This window comes from Centrocercus urophasianus, unplaced genomic scaffold (assembly GCF_019232065.1).
Source record: "Centrocercus urophasianus isolate 14NV4802_14NV808 unplaced genomic scaffold, USGS_Curo_1.0 seq_34, whole genome shotgun sequence".
NCBI lineage: Eukaryota > Metazoa > Chordata > Aves > Galliformes > Phasianidae > Centrocercus > Centrocercus urophasianus.
The window spans coordinates 7,163,076-7,183,935 of record NW_024884911.1 but is presented as its reverse complement, the minus strand read 5'-3'; the positions used below and the strand labels follow the sequence as shown (position 1 = coordinate 7,183,935).

Sequence of the window (20,860 nt, the reverse complement as noted above, 5' to 3'; positions counted from 1 at the left end):
CGGCGGCTCACGGCGGCTCTCCTCCCCTCTCTAGGTCCGTAGCCGGGGGCAGCGGCAGCGGGTGCCGGCGGGGTGACGCGGCCCGGCGCTCCAGGTACGCGGCCCTTTCCTCCGGGCGCGGCGGTGGGGTTGGGGGTCGGCGGGCGGCACCGCTACGTGAGCGGCTCGGCGGTTCCGGAGGGGTTCACGGCGACGAGGCGGCTGCGCTCCGCCGGGTCCCAGCTTGGGCTGCGGGAGGTGCCGCGTTTGTTGCTTGGTCCTTGGCGTCCTTAGCGGCAGCTTAACGTCCGTGAAGGCGAGTCGCTTTTCTCTGTGCGCGTTCGCTCGCGGCGCGGCGGAGACTTTTGCTTCCCAACGGTGGCTTTCGTTGCCCCGGAGATGAAGCGTGTCAGACGGCACTGGACTCGGGGCGACTCAGACGTGCGGCTTCACGGTCTGTAGGTGTAACAAAATCGGTTGTGCTGCCGACGCTGCCGCCCTCTGTGAATGTTCAGTCCGTAATTGCACAACCGGATTTCAATAATTTGCTTTTTCTGTACGTTGCACGCTGGTAGCTGTATGTGGTGCACGTCTCAAAATGGTATCGTCAGAACATTGGAACAACTCAGTCTGTCAGCAGATACTGCTGAAAATGTTCCTCCTGGAACCCTTGTCTTGTGTATTCATTCACTTGCACGAGGCACAACTCCATTTGCTCTTGTGTACATTGAGCTAAAATTTCATGCCCCAAGAGAGCAGTATCTGCTTTTATCTATGAACTTCAAAGCTTCCTTTCCAGCTCAATGTGGTCTTTGTAATAATTCTGAGGTGTAACTTTGGGGTTGTTTTGCTATTGCATCTCACCAAACCTTGCATCATTTGGTTAATTTCTCTGGTTTCTTAATTTCCTGCAATCACGGTTCTGTGTCAGTATTATGTGAAGTGTTTCATCAAGAATCACTGTAGCCTTATAAACTCTTAAGAGAACTGTTGCAAGATAACACGTTGATATCTGTCTTGTAGAATACCCACTGTTTTTCATTCTAAATAGGAGAACAAAATTCCTAGAGGAGTGGTCTTTCAAAGAATGCAAGAAACAAGACTTCCTACATTCCCCACATACTCAAATCAGGGAGCCTGGGAAGCATGATTTATAGAATGTGGGGTTATATGGAAGATTTTTTCTTAGATCCTTTAAAAAAAAAACACAGGACAGACCACCTGCTCCTCTTCATGTGCACACACACAAAACAACTTCAAGGCAATGTAGGACTTAAATCCAGTGCTGCTGGTACTGGAAAGCTTGTGTAGTCCTTTCTGCTAAGATAGGTTAATTGCACTTAGAAGTGTTTGCAGCAAAACAATTTGTCCTATATCAATATTTGTGCAAATCATGGAGTGTCTTAGAGGACCTGTAACCATTATTCTTGGGCATGTTTTTAAAGTAACGTGTTACATGTGCAAGAGGGAATTTTCTGTGTCTTGCAGATGCTGGGTTCTATCTCGCCTTGCATTCATGTGTTCTGAAAGCTCTTTAACATGAAAGTAAACAAAGAACCCAAATGCTGAAGGGTTGTCATTGTATTTGGAGAAGACAAAAATCTATAAAGAATTTTAATGTGGAAGCAAAACTGTACAACTGCTAAGACTGCTAAAATACTTCCGTGATTTCCCTTTAAATTCCACAAGTAATGTGGAAAACATTGTAACTCTTTAGAACACTGCTTCAAGAGAATATCTGTCCTTGTTTCTATTTAGTAATCAAACTGCATTGATATTTTTAAAGGTACTGCAGGGCAATGTAAACACAGACTTTTCTAATTTGTGTTCTGGAAACAAAACAAAGCATTCTCACTTGTTTTGTTTTTTTTTTTTTCCTTGCTGCTTTCCTTTAGGTGTGCCAAAATGTCAGAAAGATCAGATATTCTTCACTTCAAGTTTGATAATTACGGTGATTCGATGTTGCAGAAAATGAACAAACTGAGAGAAGAAAACAAATTTTGTGATGTTGTCGTCCATATAGACGATGTTGAAGTTCATGGGCATAAAATTGTGTTTGCTGCTGGCTCTCCCTTTTTAAGAGATCAGTTCTTATTGAATGACTCTAGAGATGTAAAAATCTCTATCCTGCAAAGTTCGGAAGTAGGGAGGCAGCTGCTTTTGTCTTGTTACAGCGGAGTTCTGGAGTTTCCTGAAATGGAGCTGGTAAACTACTTAACTGCTGCGAGCTTTCTGCAGATGAGCCACATTGTTGAACGATGCACGCAGGCACTCTGGAAGTTCATAAAACCGAAGCAGCCGTTGGAGAGCAAGGAGTGTGAACAGCAGAGTGACTCCTCTGAGCTGAAGGAACATGGGGAAGATGAAGACTCTCTGCCACAAGATTCACCTTGTATTCAACCTTCGGAAGACAGTATGGACATGGAGGATAGTGATATTCAGATTATCAAGGTGGAGTCCATTGGGGAGGTAACAGAAGTTAGGAGCAAGAAGGATCAGAACCAGTTTATTTCTTCTGAACAAACTGCGTTGCATTCCTCTGAACCTCAACACTTTCTAATCAACTCCACTGTTGAAAACAGAGCAAGTGAAATAGAGCAAAACCACCTCCACAATTATGCCCTTTCATATGCTGGCAGTGATAACATCATTCTGGCCTCTAAAGATATGTTTGGGTCTAACAACCGTGGTATAGACAAAGGCCTCCAGTGGCATCATCAGTGTCCAAAGTGCACAAGAGTATTTCGGCATCTAGAAAACTATGCTAATCACTTAAAGATGCATAAACTATTCATGTGTCTCCTCTGTGGCAAGACATTCACTCAGAAAGGCAATCTCCACCGGCACATGAGAGTGCATGCAGGCATCAAACCGTTCCAATGTAAGATCTGTGGGAAAACCTTCTCTCAGAAATGTTCCTTACAGGACCATCTCAACCTGCACAGTGGGGACAAGCCCCATAAGTGTAACTACTGTGACATGGTGTTTGCGCATAAGCCCGTTCTGAGGAAACATCTTAAACAGCTACATGGTAAAAATAGCTTTGACAATGCCAATGAAAGAAATGTTCAAGACATAACGGTGGACTTCGATTCATTCACATGTAGCGCTGCTACAGACAGTAAGGTCTGTCAGCAGGCCGATGGAAGCCAGGTACTGGATGCAGGGAAGCTGCCTCAGGCTGTGCTCAGTTTAAGAAATGATAGTACCTGTGTCAATTAAGCAATTAAAAACAGCCCTTGTAGGGATCATGACTGAGAGGAGCAAACAGTTGGCTTGGGCTCTTACCTAAACTAGTGGTATGCTCTGAAAGGCTTCTGATGGAGGGTTGGATTGCAAAACCTGGCAGGTCTTCAGCCATCGTTCTTAGTCTTACTTGATATTTTCTGTGAATAACAATCTTCCTTCAGGTTTCTGTCTGTGTCTCTACTGTGGATTAAGGGGTTAATTGTTTCATTTCTCTCTGATTAGGAGACTCAAGACTAACACCTTTTGAAAGACTGTTGCTGTGTGCTGCAAGTAAACCATCTGCTGTACAGTTAGAGGCTTCTCTGTGTCTGGGCAGATGGAGGAAAGAGCAAAGAGGACAAGTGTGTGAGATAACCCAATTGTTATATTATAAAGCACTGGATCACTGAAAGCACTCCACATAGTGCTGATTTGTTTTAAACTTACCTCTTAACGTTATTTTTGTCTGATCTTACCCCTAGACCCCTACAGTCGAAATGAAGTATATCTATGTCACTTTTTTCCCTTTCTAAACTATTTCAAGACAATTCTGCTGCCAGTTAACACTATCTTAAAAGCTCTCAGGGTTTTTAATGTTGGCATGCATTATGAAAAGGTGAAGCCCTGAATGATTTGGCAGGGTTAGTTGATCATTGCATAGAACTGTTCAAAATGAGAGTAGGTTGCAGCTCTGGAATGTGTGAGCTCGGCACCTGGAGTGCCAGGTATGACCTGTTTCATAAGCTGTCATACACAGAAGTATCAAAGGGCACTTACCATTGTATGGACTGATTCAAGGTAAGCACTTCAAAACTAGAAGTTGTCATCTATCTTGCATAAGTTTTGTTTCAGATAACCACAACAGTTGCTACTTTCCTGATTGGTTTTAGAGCAAAGCTGGAGTGACACTGTGAAAAGAATCTGTTTCAGAAGCTGCAATGTATAGGAACTCCATGCTTTTTTTTCCCCTTAACTCTTGTGTATGTCTCCTTGAGAACTAATAAGAGCCACATGTCAGTTAATATGAAAAAAAAAAAGAAAAAAGTACCTGCCATAGGTAGGTAAAAACATTAACAGCATGAAGTTTTTTGTTTCTTGGATACTGAAAGGATGCTTTTCTTTAAAGTGACCCACATAATTCATGCCCATTAGCATTTTACAGAGCCTAAGATGAGGTACAGGTAGCATAATTTCCATAGGTTAGTTTATCAGCTATCGACTGTACTTAGCAATACCTCATGTATACCGCCTTAAACATCAGATGTTGTGGGAATGGCATATTAGTTGGGATTTTGGGATTATTACTTCACGAAAGTGCCATGGAGTTCCCCACATCCCAGTCAGGCTGAAAGAAACGAATTTCTCATCTGCTAAACACCATTCCCAGTAGAACAGCATTCTTATATTGAAGTGTAGCACAGACTGATAATCAAGTGGCTGATCCTTGGTAGAGAACTGCTGTTTATGTTTGGAATAAGTATTTCTTCCAGTGCAGCTCTTTTCCTCAAGGTTTGCCATGAGGCTGAGATTATGCTTCCTACCTAAAAGTAGTATTGTTTGTGTGTTTGAATGAAGGGGTAGGGATAGGGGGGAGGCTGCTATTGTATGGTTAAAAATGCTCAACAGGTATGACCAAAGGTGTGTTAGAGCAGAAAAATGTTTTGTACGTAATTATCAAAAGTTGGTCTTGGTCTTCAGATATGTGTATGTAGAAACCAGGATTTCCTTATGCAGACTTGACACTGATGAATGGTAAAAATGTGTTAATCTTGCAGACCATTTTCAGAAATCCACATACCTTCGAGTAGAAAAGCAAGGTGATTCTGTGAATCCGTTTTTGCAATTGAGTTTTTGAACTACTGTACTTGACTGTTACATTAACTATTATTACATGGACAGCTATGAAGTAATACGCAGTGGAAATGGAGTTAGGGCATTATATCTTTCAAGTTGTAGCAAATATATTTAGGCCAAAAATGTAACTTTTTGGAACTTAAAAAATTCAGGTTCTTGGGGCAGAAAATAGGTAGGCATGGGAAAAAAAAAAACCTTTTCCTCTGAAGTTATCTGCTTTCAGAATAACTTTGAGCTAAAACAGATGATGACGGTTGTATCTGACACTTGCATTCTGACTTTGGGCAGAATCTTTTGCATCGTTAAAAAGTTTTTATAATGTTATTCATTATGTGGAAATAAGTTATAGCTCTGATGTCAAAAAGAAGATAGGTATGGAGAGTAAGAACTTTGCAGAGCCAGGCCAACGTGCTGTAAGGGATTAGTGGAAAATCTAACAATATACGAATATGGACATAATAAAGAGAATGGTCTTCTGCCAGAGAAAGGAATAAAACTGTACGAATGCCAAGAAAATGGATGTTATTAGGAGGTCTGTCTGGAAAGTTTCTTCATGGAATTTCAAAGCTTTAATGTTATTGCAAGGAGGATACAGCTTGCTGAAGTAGCCATTGGTGACCTGAAGCTGAAACGAAGAGATGAGAGGTTATCCTAAGAAACTAATAATGATTTGATCAAGATATATGAGTTTTCTGTCCACCCTGCACTGTGGTGATACCAACTTGTGAAAAGGCTGAGACTGCTGGCTACTCGTTTAAAAGGCTGCTTGTGACCATGTGGTGAGATCATGGCAGAAAAAAATAGGAAAAAGCAGAAATGCAGAAGACTGCTTCTTCATTGAAAATGAAACACGTCTGTTGGATGAAAGGTGACTTACAAATGTTTGTGCTTTTGGCTTGGCAAAGGGATACAGACCAAGAGTTGTGCAGGAGACAGCTGTGTAAATCCAGAAGCAGTGGAGATCTAAGAGGGCAATGTGCTGATGAGCGCAATGTGAAGTGCTCTGGTAGATTTCATGTAAGATTTGCCCCTATGTGGAGCAGAGAAGTTAAGAGTGTAACAGAGATATTGGAAAAGCAAAACCTGGATACTGCCTCGTCCCTGGATTAGATTAAAATGGAGTGAGAATTACTATAAACAGAATATACAGGGGCAGCTTGATTTTAGAGTAAGATGAACTTAATTGTCCATGTATGTAAAATGTTGTCTTCATTGCATTGTTCCAGTTAGTGAAAGACTAGATCCAGTGGTTGTTGCTGCTGATGCTGCATATTCAGATAAGGACTATGGCAGTTATCATAATCTGTGTGTTAATGTGTAGAATACTATTTGCTGGTAAGTGGATAGTCTCACAACTTAATGTGCTGTACAACGTCCTGCATATCCTAAAAATATCTGGTCTACTACAAAAATATTTTAATAACTTCTTGAATATATTAGGATTTTTATGTTGGCATTTTATTTATTTGACATAGAATTCTTAGAAGTCTTAGATTTACGAGGTTGGGGCTCACCACCTCACTGAGCGGTGGTAGCTCACGTAGCATGTCTTCCTGCAGAACGTGGTGCAGCTGCACAGCCTCCTGCAGGGATCAGGGATGAGTCTTTCCTTATTTTTTCGTTTAGAGGGCCTGTTTTGCGAGTCCATAACTGATACGATTGAAATGTCAGCCTTTCTCCCCTGACTTCTTGGCAAAACCGATAGCTGCCGCTGAACTCCTCTCAGAGGAACTTAATGCTTCCATGGGGCTGGTTGTGGTTCTGGTTCTGGAGCCGCTGGGAGGAATAAAGGTGAGGAGCGAGAATCAGAGTGTGACACCAGCTGAAACCGTGGAAAGGATTGGGAGCTCGCGTTATAACGCGGTTTTTGAGAAGGAGGTGGACAGGTGAACCGCCGGCTCTCGTCACTCACTGAATGAGCGCTTTCCCGTGGGCCTACAGCCGACGGACCGAGCATCAGCTACCTCTCCAGAGACTGGGCGGGAGGCTCATCCCGAGCGTTACCAAAGCAGGCTGGGGGGGCCGGGCCCGGCGGCAGGAGCCGGCGCTGCCCGTTCCTCTCGGCCGCCCCGGGGCCCTGCGCCTCCGCCCTCCCGAGCGCCTTACGGGGCCACTGCGTTGCTACCTCTCCCGGGCGGGTGGCGCCGTGCCGCTGTAGCAGTGCCAAGTCTTGTAATAAACGTGCTGCTAACTTCCGCACCGCCTCTCATTTCCCACCGGCGCGGGGCGGGACGCGCTGCCGGAAGGGGCGGGGCTTCGGGGGGCGCTTCCGGGTGGCTGGGCTCTGCGGTACCGGCGGCGGAGCGGCACCGGGAGCGGCCGGGGAGCGGGGGGTGGGCGGACGGGTGAGCGGCCGAGCGAGGTCCGGCCCGGCCCTGAGCTGCCGGCGGCGCTGCCTGCGCTCGGCGGGCACCGGCGAAGAGAGCTCGGCCCCGGGGCGGGCGGCCCGCAGGCCCGGCGCCATGGCCGCGGACTCGGAGGTGCTGCGCTTCCAGTTCGAGCAGCAGGGAGATGCGGTGCTGCAGAAAATGAACCTCCTGCGGCAGCAGAACCTCTTCTGCGACGTCTCCATTTTCATCAACGACACCGAGTTCCACGGGCACAAGGTGATCTTTGCCGCCTGCTCCACGTTCATGAGGGATCAGTTCCTGCTCAACCAGTCCAGGCAGGTGCGAATCACCATCCTGCAGAGCGCCGAGGTGGGCAGGAAGCTGCTGCTCTCCTGTTACACGGGTGCGTTGGAGGTCAAGAGGAAGGAGCTCCTGAAGTACCTGACTGCCGCCAGCTACCTCCAGATGGTCCACATTGTGGAGAAGTGCAGCGAGGCGCTGTCGAAATACCTGGAAATCGACGCTTCCATGGAGAATAGCAGCCAGGCTGCAGAGAAGTGCCATTCCTCTGACATTGAACTGAGGAGCAAGGACGACGTTTCTGATAAAGACTGTGAAATAATTGAGATTTATGAAGATAGCCCAGTTAATTTAGAATTCTCCGTTAAACAGGAGAAGGGGGATGACTTGCAGCCTGCGGCACAGAGTTTGGGCTCAGAAAGAAAGGACACAGGGACTCCGGACATATCAACGGTTGAAATAGGATATAAGGATGATGAAATATGTATCTTCAGAATGGATCCTATGAATGTACCTAATGTGGAAAACGATCATTTTCCTCAGCCTTGCACCTCCTCTAAAACAAACTTATATTTTCCCGAAACCCAGCACTCCTTGATAAATTCTACAGTTGAGAGCAGAAATTCAGAAATGTCAGGAACTCTCAGGAACGCTCAGGCTTTTGTCACTGACAATCCAGAGGGGACTTCGACTCAGATAAATGGGTTTCAAAATCTGGACGATTCTGATAATTTGTGGCGGAATCAATGTCCAAAGTGTCCAAGAGGATTTCTGCATCTGGAGAACTATCTTAGACATCTAAAAATGCACAAGCTTTTCTTGTGTTTGCAGTGTGGTAAAACATTTACACAAAAAAAGAATCTCAACAGACACATCCGGGGCCATATGGGTATCCGCCCGTTCCAATGCATGGTGTGCTTGAAGACATTCACTGCCAAAAGTACTCTGCAGGATCACTTGAACATACACAGTGGTGACAGGCCCTACAAGTGTCATTGCTGTGACATGGACTTTAAACACAAGTCTGCTCTTAAAAAGCACCTAACATCCGTTCACGGAAGGAGTAGCAGTGAAAAACCAAACCTGAATACTATTACAAAAATTGAAATAGACTGTGATTAATAGGTGAGTGGGTGTGGAGCCAGGCTCCACAAAAAGCTTCTATCTGGTGAAATTGTGCACATTCAACAGATCCCCACGTAATGGAGAAAAGGAAAAATATGAGATTGGTGATCAGTCAGGTCCTGAGAACAGCTATCTTGTCTGCTGTGCGAGGGCTGCTGTGCTGTAAGTCCTCAAAAGGACTTTTTAGTAGTTTATTAATTGAAAGTAAATGGCAAAACACAGAGAACAGTTTCATGCCTGTCTTGTAACATCCCTGAAATGTTCTAATTATTATCTCTTAATGATGCTTTGCACTCCTTTGTTCCAAGGGCAGACACTGCCAGTTTTTAAACTTTTACTGACATTGCAATAAGCTGAAGCCTGAGCCGTGACTCCTGATCTATAATGGCTAGGAGATGTTTATAGATATTCAGCAAGTCAGTCACCCCCCTGTATTCATGCAGAATTATGGTGATGTCATCTCCTTCCTTGACTGAACTTTGCTGGATCTTTCAAGAGAAGAAAGGCATGTGCTCATATTCAAGTTGCCTTTTGCAAATAGGGAATTGGTAAAAGTGAACAAAACAGTATTGCATTGCAGTTCATTTTTTTTTAACTGGATAGTCTCATTAGAAGGACTTGCATTCAGTTTTATGAATCAGATCAGAATTTTTCCAGATTTCTCTCTCCATATCATTTCTTCTGTTGTACCAGTGTTTAGTGCCTGTTTGACTTACTCTGATTAAGTTAGGCTCATTTGCTGAGCTGTAAGATTTGTCTTTGTTTTTTTTACAGATCTTAGATATATATACTAATGTGAAAACATAAACTGTATGCTATTATATATAATAACACTTGCTGTGTTCATTTTGAAAAGCAATCCATTATATCTCAAAAAAAACTACTTAGACATAGAGATCTTCTAATTCTGTGATCCTGTAAAACAGTAACTGTGTGTTTGGATAGCTGTGTTTGTACTTTATCAAAAGTTACTTCTGTTTCATCACAAGCAGTGAACCCCTGTAACGCAAAATCTTTATCCTGTACTTGTCTTTGACTGGTATGTGTTTCTTGCACTTAATGTGAAATGAATAAAGAATTGATTCAGTTGTTGTTATGAGATAGTTGTACTTACATTAGACTCTCCAGTTAGCAGAAAGGAGTTCTTTATCTTGTCTGTATCACGTGTGGATACACTTTCCTTCAAGGTTGACAAATGCTGTTGTGAAACTCTTGCTGAATCCAGAAGTATCACATTTGTGCTCCATAACCTGGCTGTTTTTAAAATACAAGACAACAACTTTTAATGTCAGTTAACAGGTTTGATTAAATTTAATTCTCAGTGATTGTAACTGGTTGTTGTTTGGGATTTTATTTATCAGTTACACAAAGGGCTGGGCATGTACAATGCACGCAGTGCAGTTTCCTGTTACTACCTGTAATGGAAATGATCAGCTATGCCAGCTTTAGCACTATCTTTGCATATTGCAATCTTCCACTTGTTTTATTGGGTATTTTTAAAGTTTTCCTTTTGGTTTAATTCAGTACATAAGTGTGCATTAGTTGGATTGTGACGATATTTGCAGGTTCCCTTTCACGTTAAGCTGTATGCATATGCCTTCCTCAAAAATCATGTTGTCAAAAGGGACAAGTTGTGTTTTCTAAAGCTGACTGAGCCACATTCCTCCAAAAATTCATTAAAATATTTGACTTTGTATCAGTTGACTTGTGAAGGATTCCGTTGCATTGATTCATTGGAACATACACACTACGTCTGCCTATCCGTGTCTTTCTGAGTTGTGACAAAAGTGACACACCCAGGGTAAGCAGCTGGTTAAAGTATGAATTACAATCACTTCTTCTACAATCACCTTGTGCAACAGTCTCGCATTTTGGAAAAGACAAAAAAAGAGAAGAGACCACTGTAGTTCAATAAATGCGACAGAACCAGGGCCTGCGTGTGTGTGTGCGTGCATGTGTTTGTTTGTGTTTGTGTGTGTGTGTGCTTCTGTGTGCGTTTGTGTGTGTGGCCAGGCTGAGCTGTGCACGGTGCCTTTGGCGGCCGCAGTCGAGCATTTTCGGGGTGTTGCTAAGCACGTTCTCCTGAAGGTGCTCCCTGTCCCCTCTCCGTACATATAACCGCTTGTCATAGACAGAGAACTGCACACCGTTTCAGGAACGCTTACGCCTTCTAATCACATTCGATCCATTCCGAGCGGCTCTGGCGCGTGTTCCCGCCCCGCGCGTCTCCTCAGCGCCCCTCCTCAGCGCCTCGGCCGCTCCCGGGAACCTCCAACCGCGACAGTTTAGCCCCTCCCTCTCTTTCTGGACAGTCATTAGGAAGTGATGAATTTAATTTTAAGATAACCACAACTAACAGCAGCAGCGGATACCTGGCGGGGCACGCTGACAGACCGCGCGAAGGCGCCAGCGGCTTGCAAGAGCCGCTCTACGCCGCCGTCTCGATGACGCCCCTTCGCCGGGCGGTGCGAGGACGCCCCAGCACCGCCCTACTGACTCCCACGATGCCCCGCGCCCCCTCCCTCCCCGCGGCGGTCACGTGGCCGGCGGGCGCGGCGCGGCCGTTGGGCTCTCGCGCGGCGGCAGGAGGCTCTCGCGAGAGGGGGCGGGGCGACGCTCCCGGCTGTCAGCGCGATGAGGAGGCGCCGCCGAGGCCCCGACAGCCTCCGCCGGGCCGCGCTGCGCTGCCCGCCCCATGGCGTGTGAGAGGCCGGGGCCGCCGCCTGCTCCCGGCCCCTCCGCCCGCGCCTCGCAGGTAGGAGCGGGGCTGGGCGGGGGCGGTCGCCAAAGGGGACGCGGTGACCCAGCGGGGCCCCGCCCGCCCGCTCCCCCACCCCGGCGCCCTGCGGGGTCCCGGCGCTGCGGAATCCGGACGGGGAGCGGGGCCCTGCCCGGCCTGCCCAGCGCGGCCCCTGGCGCCCCGCCCGCCGCCGCACCGCGGGGAGGGGGCCGTCCCCCGTCGCTAGGCCGCCGGGCAGCCATTTGGTGGCGGCTTCGAAATGACGGCCGGGGCCGGGCGCAGGTGCGCGGCGGGGCAGGGCCCGCTGTCAGCGGCCGGGCGGGGCGGGGCGGGGACGGAGCCGCCCCGGCTGCTCCAAGCGCTGTTCCCTTGTCTCCCTTATCTCATTTATCTCCCGGCCGCGGCGGGGCAGTCCCGGTTCCTCCGTCGCACGTCAGTATTGCCTGCTGCCCGTTCCCTGGGGGCCTCCGGCACGGCGGAGCGCTCCCAGCGCTTCCGTCGCGGTAATGGTGGAGAGGAGTCATGGTGGAAAGCAGGGCCCAGCGCTGCGCCCAGCGCGTCACGGCCCCAGAGGCTGAAAAAAGCCGAGCAGGAAAAGCGTGCCTTCGTTCTGCTGATGCTTGGGCTGTGCCGAGGGCTTTAAGTTAAGGGAGGAAGTCAGCTGAAAGCATAGTGAACACGAGTGTGGTCAGGGAGCTGTAAGCATCGCTGTGCAGGCAGGGTGTGCAGTAGAGCAGTCTGTACATGTGGGGAGGTAAAATAATGCCCTAGCTGAGGCTGACACCCGATGCTCAGGTACAGAGCTGTTTCCTTCCATCTTTACATGTGAACTTGGAATTTTTGTTGAAGGAGTTGGCGCTACCAGCAGTTTCTGTAGCTGCTCGTGTGGAGGTTCTCTCGTGCCCATTGCAGCTATTCTGCAGTGTTGAAAACAAAAAACAGCCCTTCAGAGTACAAGGATGAACATTTGTACCAGTGGCAAAGAAGACTTATCATTTCCAGTGAGGACATACAGTTTACATCTGCTAAACCCAAATACTCTTTTTGACCTTCAGTCTGTGTTAAACATTTCAGAATTCTAGAAATTGAAGCCTGCTTCATTAACAGAGATACTGTTCTGTTGGCACTGAATTCTTAATTTTTATAATTGAATGCTTTCCCAAGAACTACTGCCTTTTTAATGAAATTCTTCTTTCTGCATATGGGCAAAACTTTCCTCAAGAGATAATTTCTTCCTGACTTGTCCTTTTGCTTTGTTCGAGGTCGTGGTTGTTTCTCTGGAAAACATCAAATTCCAACAGTTTGACTCTCAGTTCTTCAAATATCTCAAGGTCTTCATTTTGAATGCTGATCTTTTTTAGTTGAGGTTGTGTTGGTTGGTGTCCGGAGGGCAGTGGTTAGCAGTGTGTGCTGTGAGGTGTGCATTGCCTTTCCTCTGGTCAGCTTTTGTGCTTTTCTTAATGGAAAGTGGTCTCTCTGAACTGGCTGGACAATCCCAATGAAAGGAGAAAAATCCGTATCTGTGGGAGTGTTAAGCTGTTCTGTAAGAACTTTGAAAGGCTTTCTGTCCCTCTTGGAAGCAGCCTGTTTTTTTGCAAGGGGTTTCAGAAAGGAATTAGTATTTCTTTAAAATTCTTTGGAAAATGTTAGTATATGGAGCTTCTTTATAGTATGCATAGTTGAATCATTGCAGTGAAGATGGTGTTTGCAAAATGAAAACACCTCTTGGATTTGAAAGATGTGGGGAACTAATCCACACACACACATGAGAGTCCAAATTCTCTGAAAATATTCCTGAAGAGTAAGGAGTTCAGCGTATCTCTTGTTGGATTGTGTCAACATGGATCTGTTTAGAAGTTCCCTTTCTCTTAAGGCAGCTTTAAGTACAACTGATTTTGGTAGAGAAAAAAAAATTCATTTATTTGCCCTTCAGTTAGTTCTGAAAAGTCAATACTGAGCTCCTATCAGTCTGTGGCAAGGGCAAACTCTCTTCTCATTGACGCCTATAAATCACCAAAAACCCCACAGTGGCATTACATAAGTATAAGGGAACATTAAAAATCTGGTAACAGGATTTGAGCTGGCTGCTCTGAAAGAGGAAAGGGCCAGTGTTAAACATTGAGGATACGCTGCCTGGTGTTGATTTGGGGGGGGAGTTGTACCTTGAAGTGAGTGAACTTTGGCCGTCACCGAGTGAACAGTGAACCGTGGTTTCTGTCAGTGAGCTGTACTGCTGCTCACAGGCAGTTTGTCTGAGGAGGGAGAGGAGATCTAAGGCTTTAATTCCTGAAGAAGATTGCTGTCTTCTCCTGTGAAGCACGAATGGGTGTTTTGGCAAAACACAGTCTGGGTGGGATGTTATGTTCTAATGCATCCCTGAGGTTTTTCTCTTGTTGATAACTTTTCCGGAGTTAAGTAGGCTGCAGATATTCCCAGAGGCATGAATGTTCAGTGGATAAAAAAAAAAGGATTGGAATATCATCTCTAGTGGTCGCTAAAGGCTTTCCTTCATATAGAATTTGATGTGTGATATAAGCAGATTCGCATGTCACAGATATTACGGAATGCAGAAAAAAGCAAGTCTGCTCTGAAAGGAGGATTTATTTTAATTTCAAGTAATCATTGCTGAATGATGCGAAGCTATTATGATTTCTAAGCCTTTAATGAAGCTAGTTTTGTAAATGATGGCTACTGAAGAGAAATGAATAAAAGATTCTAGCCTTTGCAGAGAATACTTTAATACTTGCAATTTGATGACGTGAGCCACGAGCCAGTCAGGATGCTTTCAGAACTGCATAACTTGAGAAGGAGGGCTTGAAAAAGTTGCCTCTGCAAAGCAAGCAAACAGCTAATCTGCATAAATGACATGTTATAATGGAGATGATTTTAAAGCAGAAAAGACATGATCTCTACAGTCAACAGTAGGAGCGTGTCAATATCAAGGACTCTTTAATTTAATCATTACATTGATTATTTTTTTTAAGGTTTGTGGATTCAATCCACAGTGGGCTGTACTGCCTCAGTTTGTGGAAGCTCTACATAACAAGTTGCCATATTTTTATTTTTAAGATCTCTTCTGTAGAGGAGCCTTTGAGTCCTATCGAGTTGCTCGGTTTCTCATTCTCACACAAGATCTGTTTGCAAGCCTGTCCTTTGCGTGAGCCTCACAAGGGAGCTGGTGAGGAGCCTGAGCAGAGCAGGCTGGCAGGAACACCGGGCTGCTGCTTCTGATCAGAGCTGTGCCTGCTGCTGCTCTCCTCTTCCTGGGCAGCTGCCTGGGGGAGCAGAGTTCAAGCCCTCAGCCCTTGCTTTCTTTGGCAAGGGCTGGTACTTGCGTATCCCATGTCTTGATAATGCCCTGTGCCCAGTGGTGTGCAGCCCTGATGGGAAACATTCTCAACCTCGTGTTGAACTTTTTTCTATTCAAAGAAAACGGAGTTATCGTAGAATGAGGCACATTCTCACCATGCAGCCTGGTAACTGGGGCATCTGGCTGGGGAGGAGGTGCTGACTTTTTTCTCCCTTGCTCAAAGAGTTGCACAAATGATCATTGCAAATGAGGGGAAATCCAAGTCATCTACTTGGACAGCTGAAGGTGAGGCTAAAGTCGTCTTTGAGAGCTATTTGGTGCTTTTGTGCGAGGAACAGCTTCAGCTGGAGATCGAAATTGCCCCCATCTGTACCTATTTGGTTGCTTTTTTGGAAGGTGGAAATGCGGGCTTGAAGTATTAAAAAGGAATTAAGTTTGTATCTCTGTGTGGGTGAGAAATCTAGTTGGTGAAGTAAGATGTAAGCCAACACCAGCCACTAACTGAACTGCGTCCCTTTCTCTACTTTTGTGTCATGTTCTTGCACTGATGTGGAGCAGTAAATGTCTCCTCCTGCTGTTAGGCCTCTGAGCTCTGGGTATGAATGGATTTGAGAATGAAGCGTTGTCAGCAGTGTTTCCAGTCAGCTCTTCCAGACAGTGCAGGGCTCAGCATCCTTTGCAGTGCTCCAGAGCCTCTCCTTGCAGCTCGGTTCTGGCTGCCTTCAGGTTGGCAGGTTGGGAAGGCAGGCAGAGGAGACAGGTAACTGCTGAGCCTGGCCAAGTTAACATGCAAATTTGAACCTTTTTCCAAATACAGACGTTAATGAAATGTGTCTGTATTTCAGATAAAAAGCATCTCAGTCTCATCTAGAAAATGGTCTGGAGGTCCCAAACTTCCCATGGGGGAGGAAGACAGTAACACTTAGATTAGCTGTACACTGTGTCGTGGGATTGGGTAGCTAAAAGTTAATGTAAAATAAGAACATCCAGATCTTACAGCTTCTATCTGGAAGTGGTACAGCTGATCAATGAAGGTTCTGGGGCTTCACACCCGCCTTCCTGTCACTGCCATCAGTTCCATCAAATACCCTGGTCTAAAATAATCACAGGAAAGTCAGCGGCTATCATTGTTACTAAACTCCAGTGCAACCATTTCTGCAATGGAAAAATGTTACTGTATTACAAACAAAATGACTCAACTCTGATATATTATGTAACTTTGAAGCTAGGCGGGTGTTTTTTATTTGTCATCTGAAATGTTGCTTTTAATAGTAATACATGTCATTCCTACAACGTAGTAAATAGTAAACATAGTTACATATATATGTGTGCGTATAAAATTTGCTGTGTCTCACCAAACTCTTGTATGTTTGACCTGTTCCTCTATGTGGGATGCTTGTGCTTTGGCAAGGAAAAGAAGCTTGGTATCATGTGTAGAGGTGGCATATTTAACAGACAGATCAGGTAGACAAAGGATAATTACACTGAGCATATTTTCTGTTTAAAACCAAAACCCCAGTGGCTTCTTGTTTTATTTTGTTTTCTTCCTTTGTTCAGTTCAGAGCACTGGAGCAATTTGTTCTTCAGGAGTCCCTGAAATCCATTGGTTCTGACAAGGAACAAGAATGTGTTACACATTTGGCTTATGCCTTCTGTAGGAGTCAGCGTGATGGGGAGGAGGTTTGGCACCTTCTGAAGGCACAGCCTTCAGGTGGGGCAGTGACAGGTAGCAGCTGTGGTGGCTTCCTCTTGCTGTGGCTGCCCGAAGCTTTGAGCTGACAGCTTTCCTCAACTGTGTGCCCATTTCATTAGTCTTTTTCCTGACAAGAAATCTGGAAGTCAGCACATGCTGAGAAGAGTCTGCCATTTCTGATGGAACAATACGCAGAGATCTGTACAAATCAGGGGTGCACTCTTCAAGAATCTGTTTTGCTTTCTTTCCGTGCTGGTCAGGGAAACAACTATTTTAGAAGCCTGTAGAGAGGTGGTGTTAGTTGCACATGTCTGTAGTATCTGTGGAGACTGAATGTGGGTACTGAGTTGGAGTTCTTGCACTTCAGCTACTTAATGAGTGGTTTGCTCGGAGGCTGCCAGTGACCAGCAGCACAGTAGCAGCAGGCTGTGCGTGCAGCAGCCTTCCTTTGCACCTCTCCCCTTGTGTGTCACCATGGCAGCGCTTCCTTGAACAGTCCGGGCTGTGCAAAGAGAAGTGTAAGGCCTTGGAGCAGCATAGTGGTGGTGGCAGCACCTCGGTGTTCCAGGAATGCAGGTATTTCCTGCAAGGCTTTATGCCGCAGTTCTGCCCAGCACTTGTTGTTGAAGCAAGTGAGCTGAAGAACGTGCTGGGATCCTTTATAGAGGAATGAAATGTCTTTTTAGGTGCATTGGCTCATTTGTTTTTGCAGTTACTTGTTTTGCTTTGGGGTTTCAGTGGTTAAAAGATAAGTGTAGCAATAGCAGGTTAAAGAGGAGCACCTTTTTTCACCCCTGCGAGAGCTTTGACTGTGCTTTCAGACGAGCTGGATGAAAATCTGTTGTCCAGTACATGTGAATATTTTGGCCAGTGTTAGAAGCACTGCCTCAGCAGCTTTGTTCTTAAGGGACAGGTTCAACTTCCAGTTTGTTTTGTTTTATGTTCACTGTGAATTTGCTTTACTGGGGGTGGGATTTCTGCATAATACCAAAAAGCGCGCTGAGGTAGGCACGTGTTGTACAAATGTCCTGTTACTTAAGGGGCACTGAACGGTCATCGTGTTAAATAGAATTTCTAAACAGATGGCTACAACTAATGTGTAATACTGGAGCACCAGATAGACTCGATGTGTGATGTAATTATTTCAGTGGTCCAATACTTTAGCATTAATTACATGTTAGCACAGCCAACAGTGGACTCACAGTGAAGCGTTACTGAATTCAAATCCAGGAGAGAGAGCACAGCTTTCTTAAAACAATTACCTTTTTTCCATGAAAAAAAATATATGTATTGAAATGTGTCATTTAAATATCTAAATATTTGCATTCTAATAAGCTGCTAGGATAGGCTTGTTCAGAGCCTTGAAGTGAACTAACAGGTCTGCAGGTTGCATAGAAAGTCAACATTGCTGCACATTGCAGTGCAGGGTGGGGCTGTTCTGCTCACAGGTGAATGTGGATATGAGTCTTCCACCCAAGTTTTAATGTAAATGGTTTCAGTGAACTTCCCAGGCATGTTGTCTTTTTCATAGGACTTAAGTTATGTAAAATGCGACATATTTTAGAACAGTTGGTTTTTTTGAATAGGCAGATGTAAAGGACATGCATGATACCTCTGAACAGCGAATTTTCAAGAGAAAACCCTTAATAACAAACCAACTGAAGTTATTGCTTGCTTTATCCTTAAGTGCTGTCCAGAATGCCAGGATTTTCTGTATATCAGATGTTTTCCTGCAAGTTTGCTGAAGTGGGGTTGTGTTGTTGTGTCTGGTAGAGGTGTAAAAAGCAAAACGAGGCAGAACGATCTCGAGTGCTCTGATGGGGGAGGGAGAGGGAGGTGGCATAAGAGAGTCATAGAATTATTAAGGTTGGAAAAGACCAATAAGGTTGTGTAGTCCAGCTGCAGCACCACCATGCCTGCTATGCTGTGTCCTTAAAATAGTACTTATCTCTTGTTATTAGTATCTTTTTGTGATTCTCAATAGAAAATGGTTTGGTATCCGATGAAACCTGAATGAAAACTTCAGAAGGAAAGCATTGCTGTACTTCACTTCAAATGAAGTGAACCTAGGTAACATTTTGTGCCTTCCCCACACCCTTCCCAGGCCCATTCTGTAACCAGAGAGTTCTCTTAGAGCTGTGAAAGGTTGAGTTAAGGTGAGATTGGATGCTTATGGTCTTTCCGTGCCAATAAATGTCTTCCTTTTCCTAACTGAAGTTGTATTTAATCCTGTGAGAAGAACTTTAATGCCATTTATTGTGAATATGTTCAAATTCAACCTACTGTAGCCTACAGTAATTCAGTTCATGAGCCTTTCTGTACAATTATTAAACTATCAAGAAGTTGTATTTTGAGTACTTTGATGTTAGAATTCCATGTTAGTCTATAAAACACTGAAATGGTATTTTTTTAATTCAGACTCATTCTAGACTACCAGAAAGCATGTTTTAAATAATCTGTTATTCACTTACAGCTGCCAAAACGTAGTACAGTGAAATAATGGTCTTCTAGCCTGCTAAGCAACTGTCCAGCTTCCACAATGCCTGTGCAGGCAGCTCAGTGGACAGAATTTCTGTCCTGCCCAATCTGCTACAACGAATTTGATGAGAATGTGCACAAACCCATCAGCTTAGGTTGCTCTCACACTGTCTGTAAGACCTGCCTGAACAAGCTTCATCGCAAGGCATGTCCTTTCGACCAGACTGCCATCAACACAGACATCGATGTGCTTCCTGTAAACTTTGCACTCCTCCAGTTAGTTGGAGCCCAGGTATGATTTAAACTGCTCTTTGTTTTGCCATCTCATGTTATTAACATTTACATGCCAGTCACAATACTTGTGCTCATGTTTTTCCCCCATTTGGTCCAAGAAATGGCAAGGGTTTATCTTTGTAGCCTTTTAAAATCAGTGTATGCTATAAAAGGAGCCACATCATTTTCAGATCCATCTACTTCTTGAAAAAATGAAGATACTTCCAAGTTGTAAGTGAATTCTGGTGTGAAAAGACTCTGACATGGGACTGGAGAAAAACACTTATTAGAAATGAGACAATTGCCTGTGACAGTAGTCACTGGAAAAGCAGTCCTGCAGATTGCGCTCGTTTATTGTACACTTTGTATTGTACACTTCCTTGCAAGGAATCTCACTTCTGCATGTCACATGTTCAGAGTAGCTAGCTGTTTAACCAAGTTATGGAAATATGTCTAGTTTTTTTAAAAATATGTATGATAGCTTTTCAGTTGCATTTTCAGACGCTGGCTAATCAGGCCAGGAATGTTCCTTGTTCTGTCTCATAGCAGTGGCAAAACAGTGATTATATAATCAGTACTGCACTTTATGGAGACTAAATAAGTCTGTTCACCTTATGCTGATTCACATTCTTTTTCATAATACTGTCTATAACATCTGGGTGATGTAATGGTGATGCATTTACTTTTCTTTTTAATGTTTTTTTGCATGCTTAGCTGAAGCTGTTGATAATAATACGATCTGTTTGTGTTTTTTTTCTCAAATTCATCTTTTTTTTTTCTTGTGTCACTGCCTTGATCTAACAACATTCATTTTCCTGGGCTCTGAACTTCTAGCAGTGTCTTTCAAACAATTGACTCTATTGTGACTATGTTCCTTCTATTTTCATAGTCTGACCTTGTTACTCCACTTTGAGTTCTTGCACCAAGTTAAGTTTGATAGTTCTTCTCTTTGAAGACTTCAAAGCTATTTGTATGCCTATATGCCTTTATGCTTGAATTATTTAACTTTGTTTATGACTTTTTCATCTTATGTTCTTGCCAGTTGTAAGACAACTTCCCTTGTTTCTCTGTAGTAAATCATGCTGGTTTTGTACACTTATCATCCTCACAAATCTTGTGTTCTTCAGGTGTCTTTTCACTACGTTTTCCATCAAGTCTTGGTTATTGCTTTTTTTTTTTTTTTAATCCTGCTTTGTTCTTAATGTGTTGAGTACTAACAAAAATAATCTTTCATTTGTGATACTTGTCTTCAGTCCGTTCTGTTACTCCTTATTACCTTCCACACAACTTAGATGGGTTCTGTCTTTCTCTTCCCTCAGAAGCATTGTACATCTGCAGTGTTATGTAACTATGGTAGTGATGTTGGTACCATCATAGGCTTGTCAGATGGGTACGTCCAATTCTTTTTCACATTCTCTTTACGTTTTTTAGGTACCTGATCATCAGACAGTAAAGTTGAGTAATGTAGGAGAGAACAAACATTATGAAGTAGCAAAGAAATGTGTTGAGGATTTGGCACTCTACTTAAAGCCATTAAGTGGAGGAAAAGG

At 44.5% G+C, this 20,860-nt stretch overlaps 3 protein-coding genes and 1 long non-coding RNA gene across 7 annotated transcripts in view; 3 read left to right on the top strand and 1 right to left on the bottom strand.

Moving 5' to 3' along the window:
- The first annotated feature begins 34 nt into the window (after positions 1–34).
- ZBTB26 (zinc finger and BTB domain containing 26) lies at positions 35–6,503 on the top strand. Of its 2 annotated transcripts, XM_042830852.1 has the most exons (3): positions 35–94; positions 1,875–3,132; positions 3,451–6,503. In XM_042830852.1, exons 2-3 carry the CDS (start codon positions 1,885–1,887, stop codon positions 3,463–3,465), a joined length of 1,263 nt encoding a protein of 420 aa, XP_042686786.1. In that variant the 5' UTR covers positions 35–94; positions 1,875–1,884; the 3' UTR covers positions 3,466–6,503. The 2 variants fall into 2 exon arrangements, with proteins under 2 accessions (XP_042686786.1, XP_042686785.1); XM_042830851.1 differs by having other exon boundaries at positions 1,875–6,503.
- An 11-nt stretch (positions 6,504–6,514) lies between these two features.
- Positions 6,515–11,275, bottom strand: LOC122166809. Its single transcript, XR_006170887.1, has 3 exons — positions 11,189–11,275; positions 9,931–10,070; positions 6,515–6,837 (listed from the first exon to the last, which is right to left on the bottom strand). It is a non-coding gene; the product is annotated as an uncharacterized LOC122166809 (long non-coding RNA).
- Positions 7,510–10,147, top strand: ZBTB6 (zinc finger and BTB domain containing 6). Its single transcript, XM_042830853.1, has one exon. The coding sequence runs from the start codon at positions 7,524–7,526 to the stop codon at positions 8,811–8,813; it is 1,290 nt and encodes a 429-aa protein (XP_042686787.1). The 5' UTR covers positions 7,510–7,523; the 3' UTR covers positions 8,814–10,147.
- Positions 11,276–11,513: 238 nt separating the features above from the next.
- Positions 11,514–20,860, top strand: part of RC3H2 (ring finger and CCCH-type domains 2) — a 28,248-nt gene continuing 18,901 nt past the window's right edge. For 2 of the 3 annotated variants that reach the window (XM_042830683.1, XM_042830685.1), the window contains exons 1-3: positions 11,514–11,571; positions 19,033–19,329; positions 20,742–20,859. In XM_042830683.1, the coding sequence (XP_042686617.1) occupies positions 19,099–19,329; positions 20,742–20,859 (349 nt within the window). In that variant the 5' untranslated portion in view covers positions 11,514–11,571; positions 19,033–19,098. Of the gene's footprint in view, positions 11,572–18,563; positions 19,330–20,741; position 20,860 lie in introns of those variants that run through there. The other variant, XM_042830684.1, reaches the window with a different exon arrangement.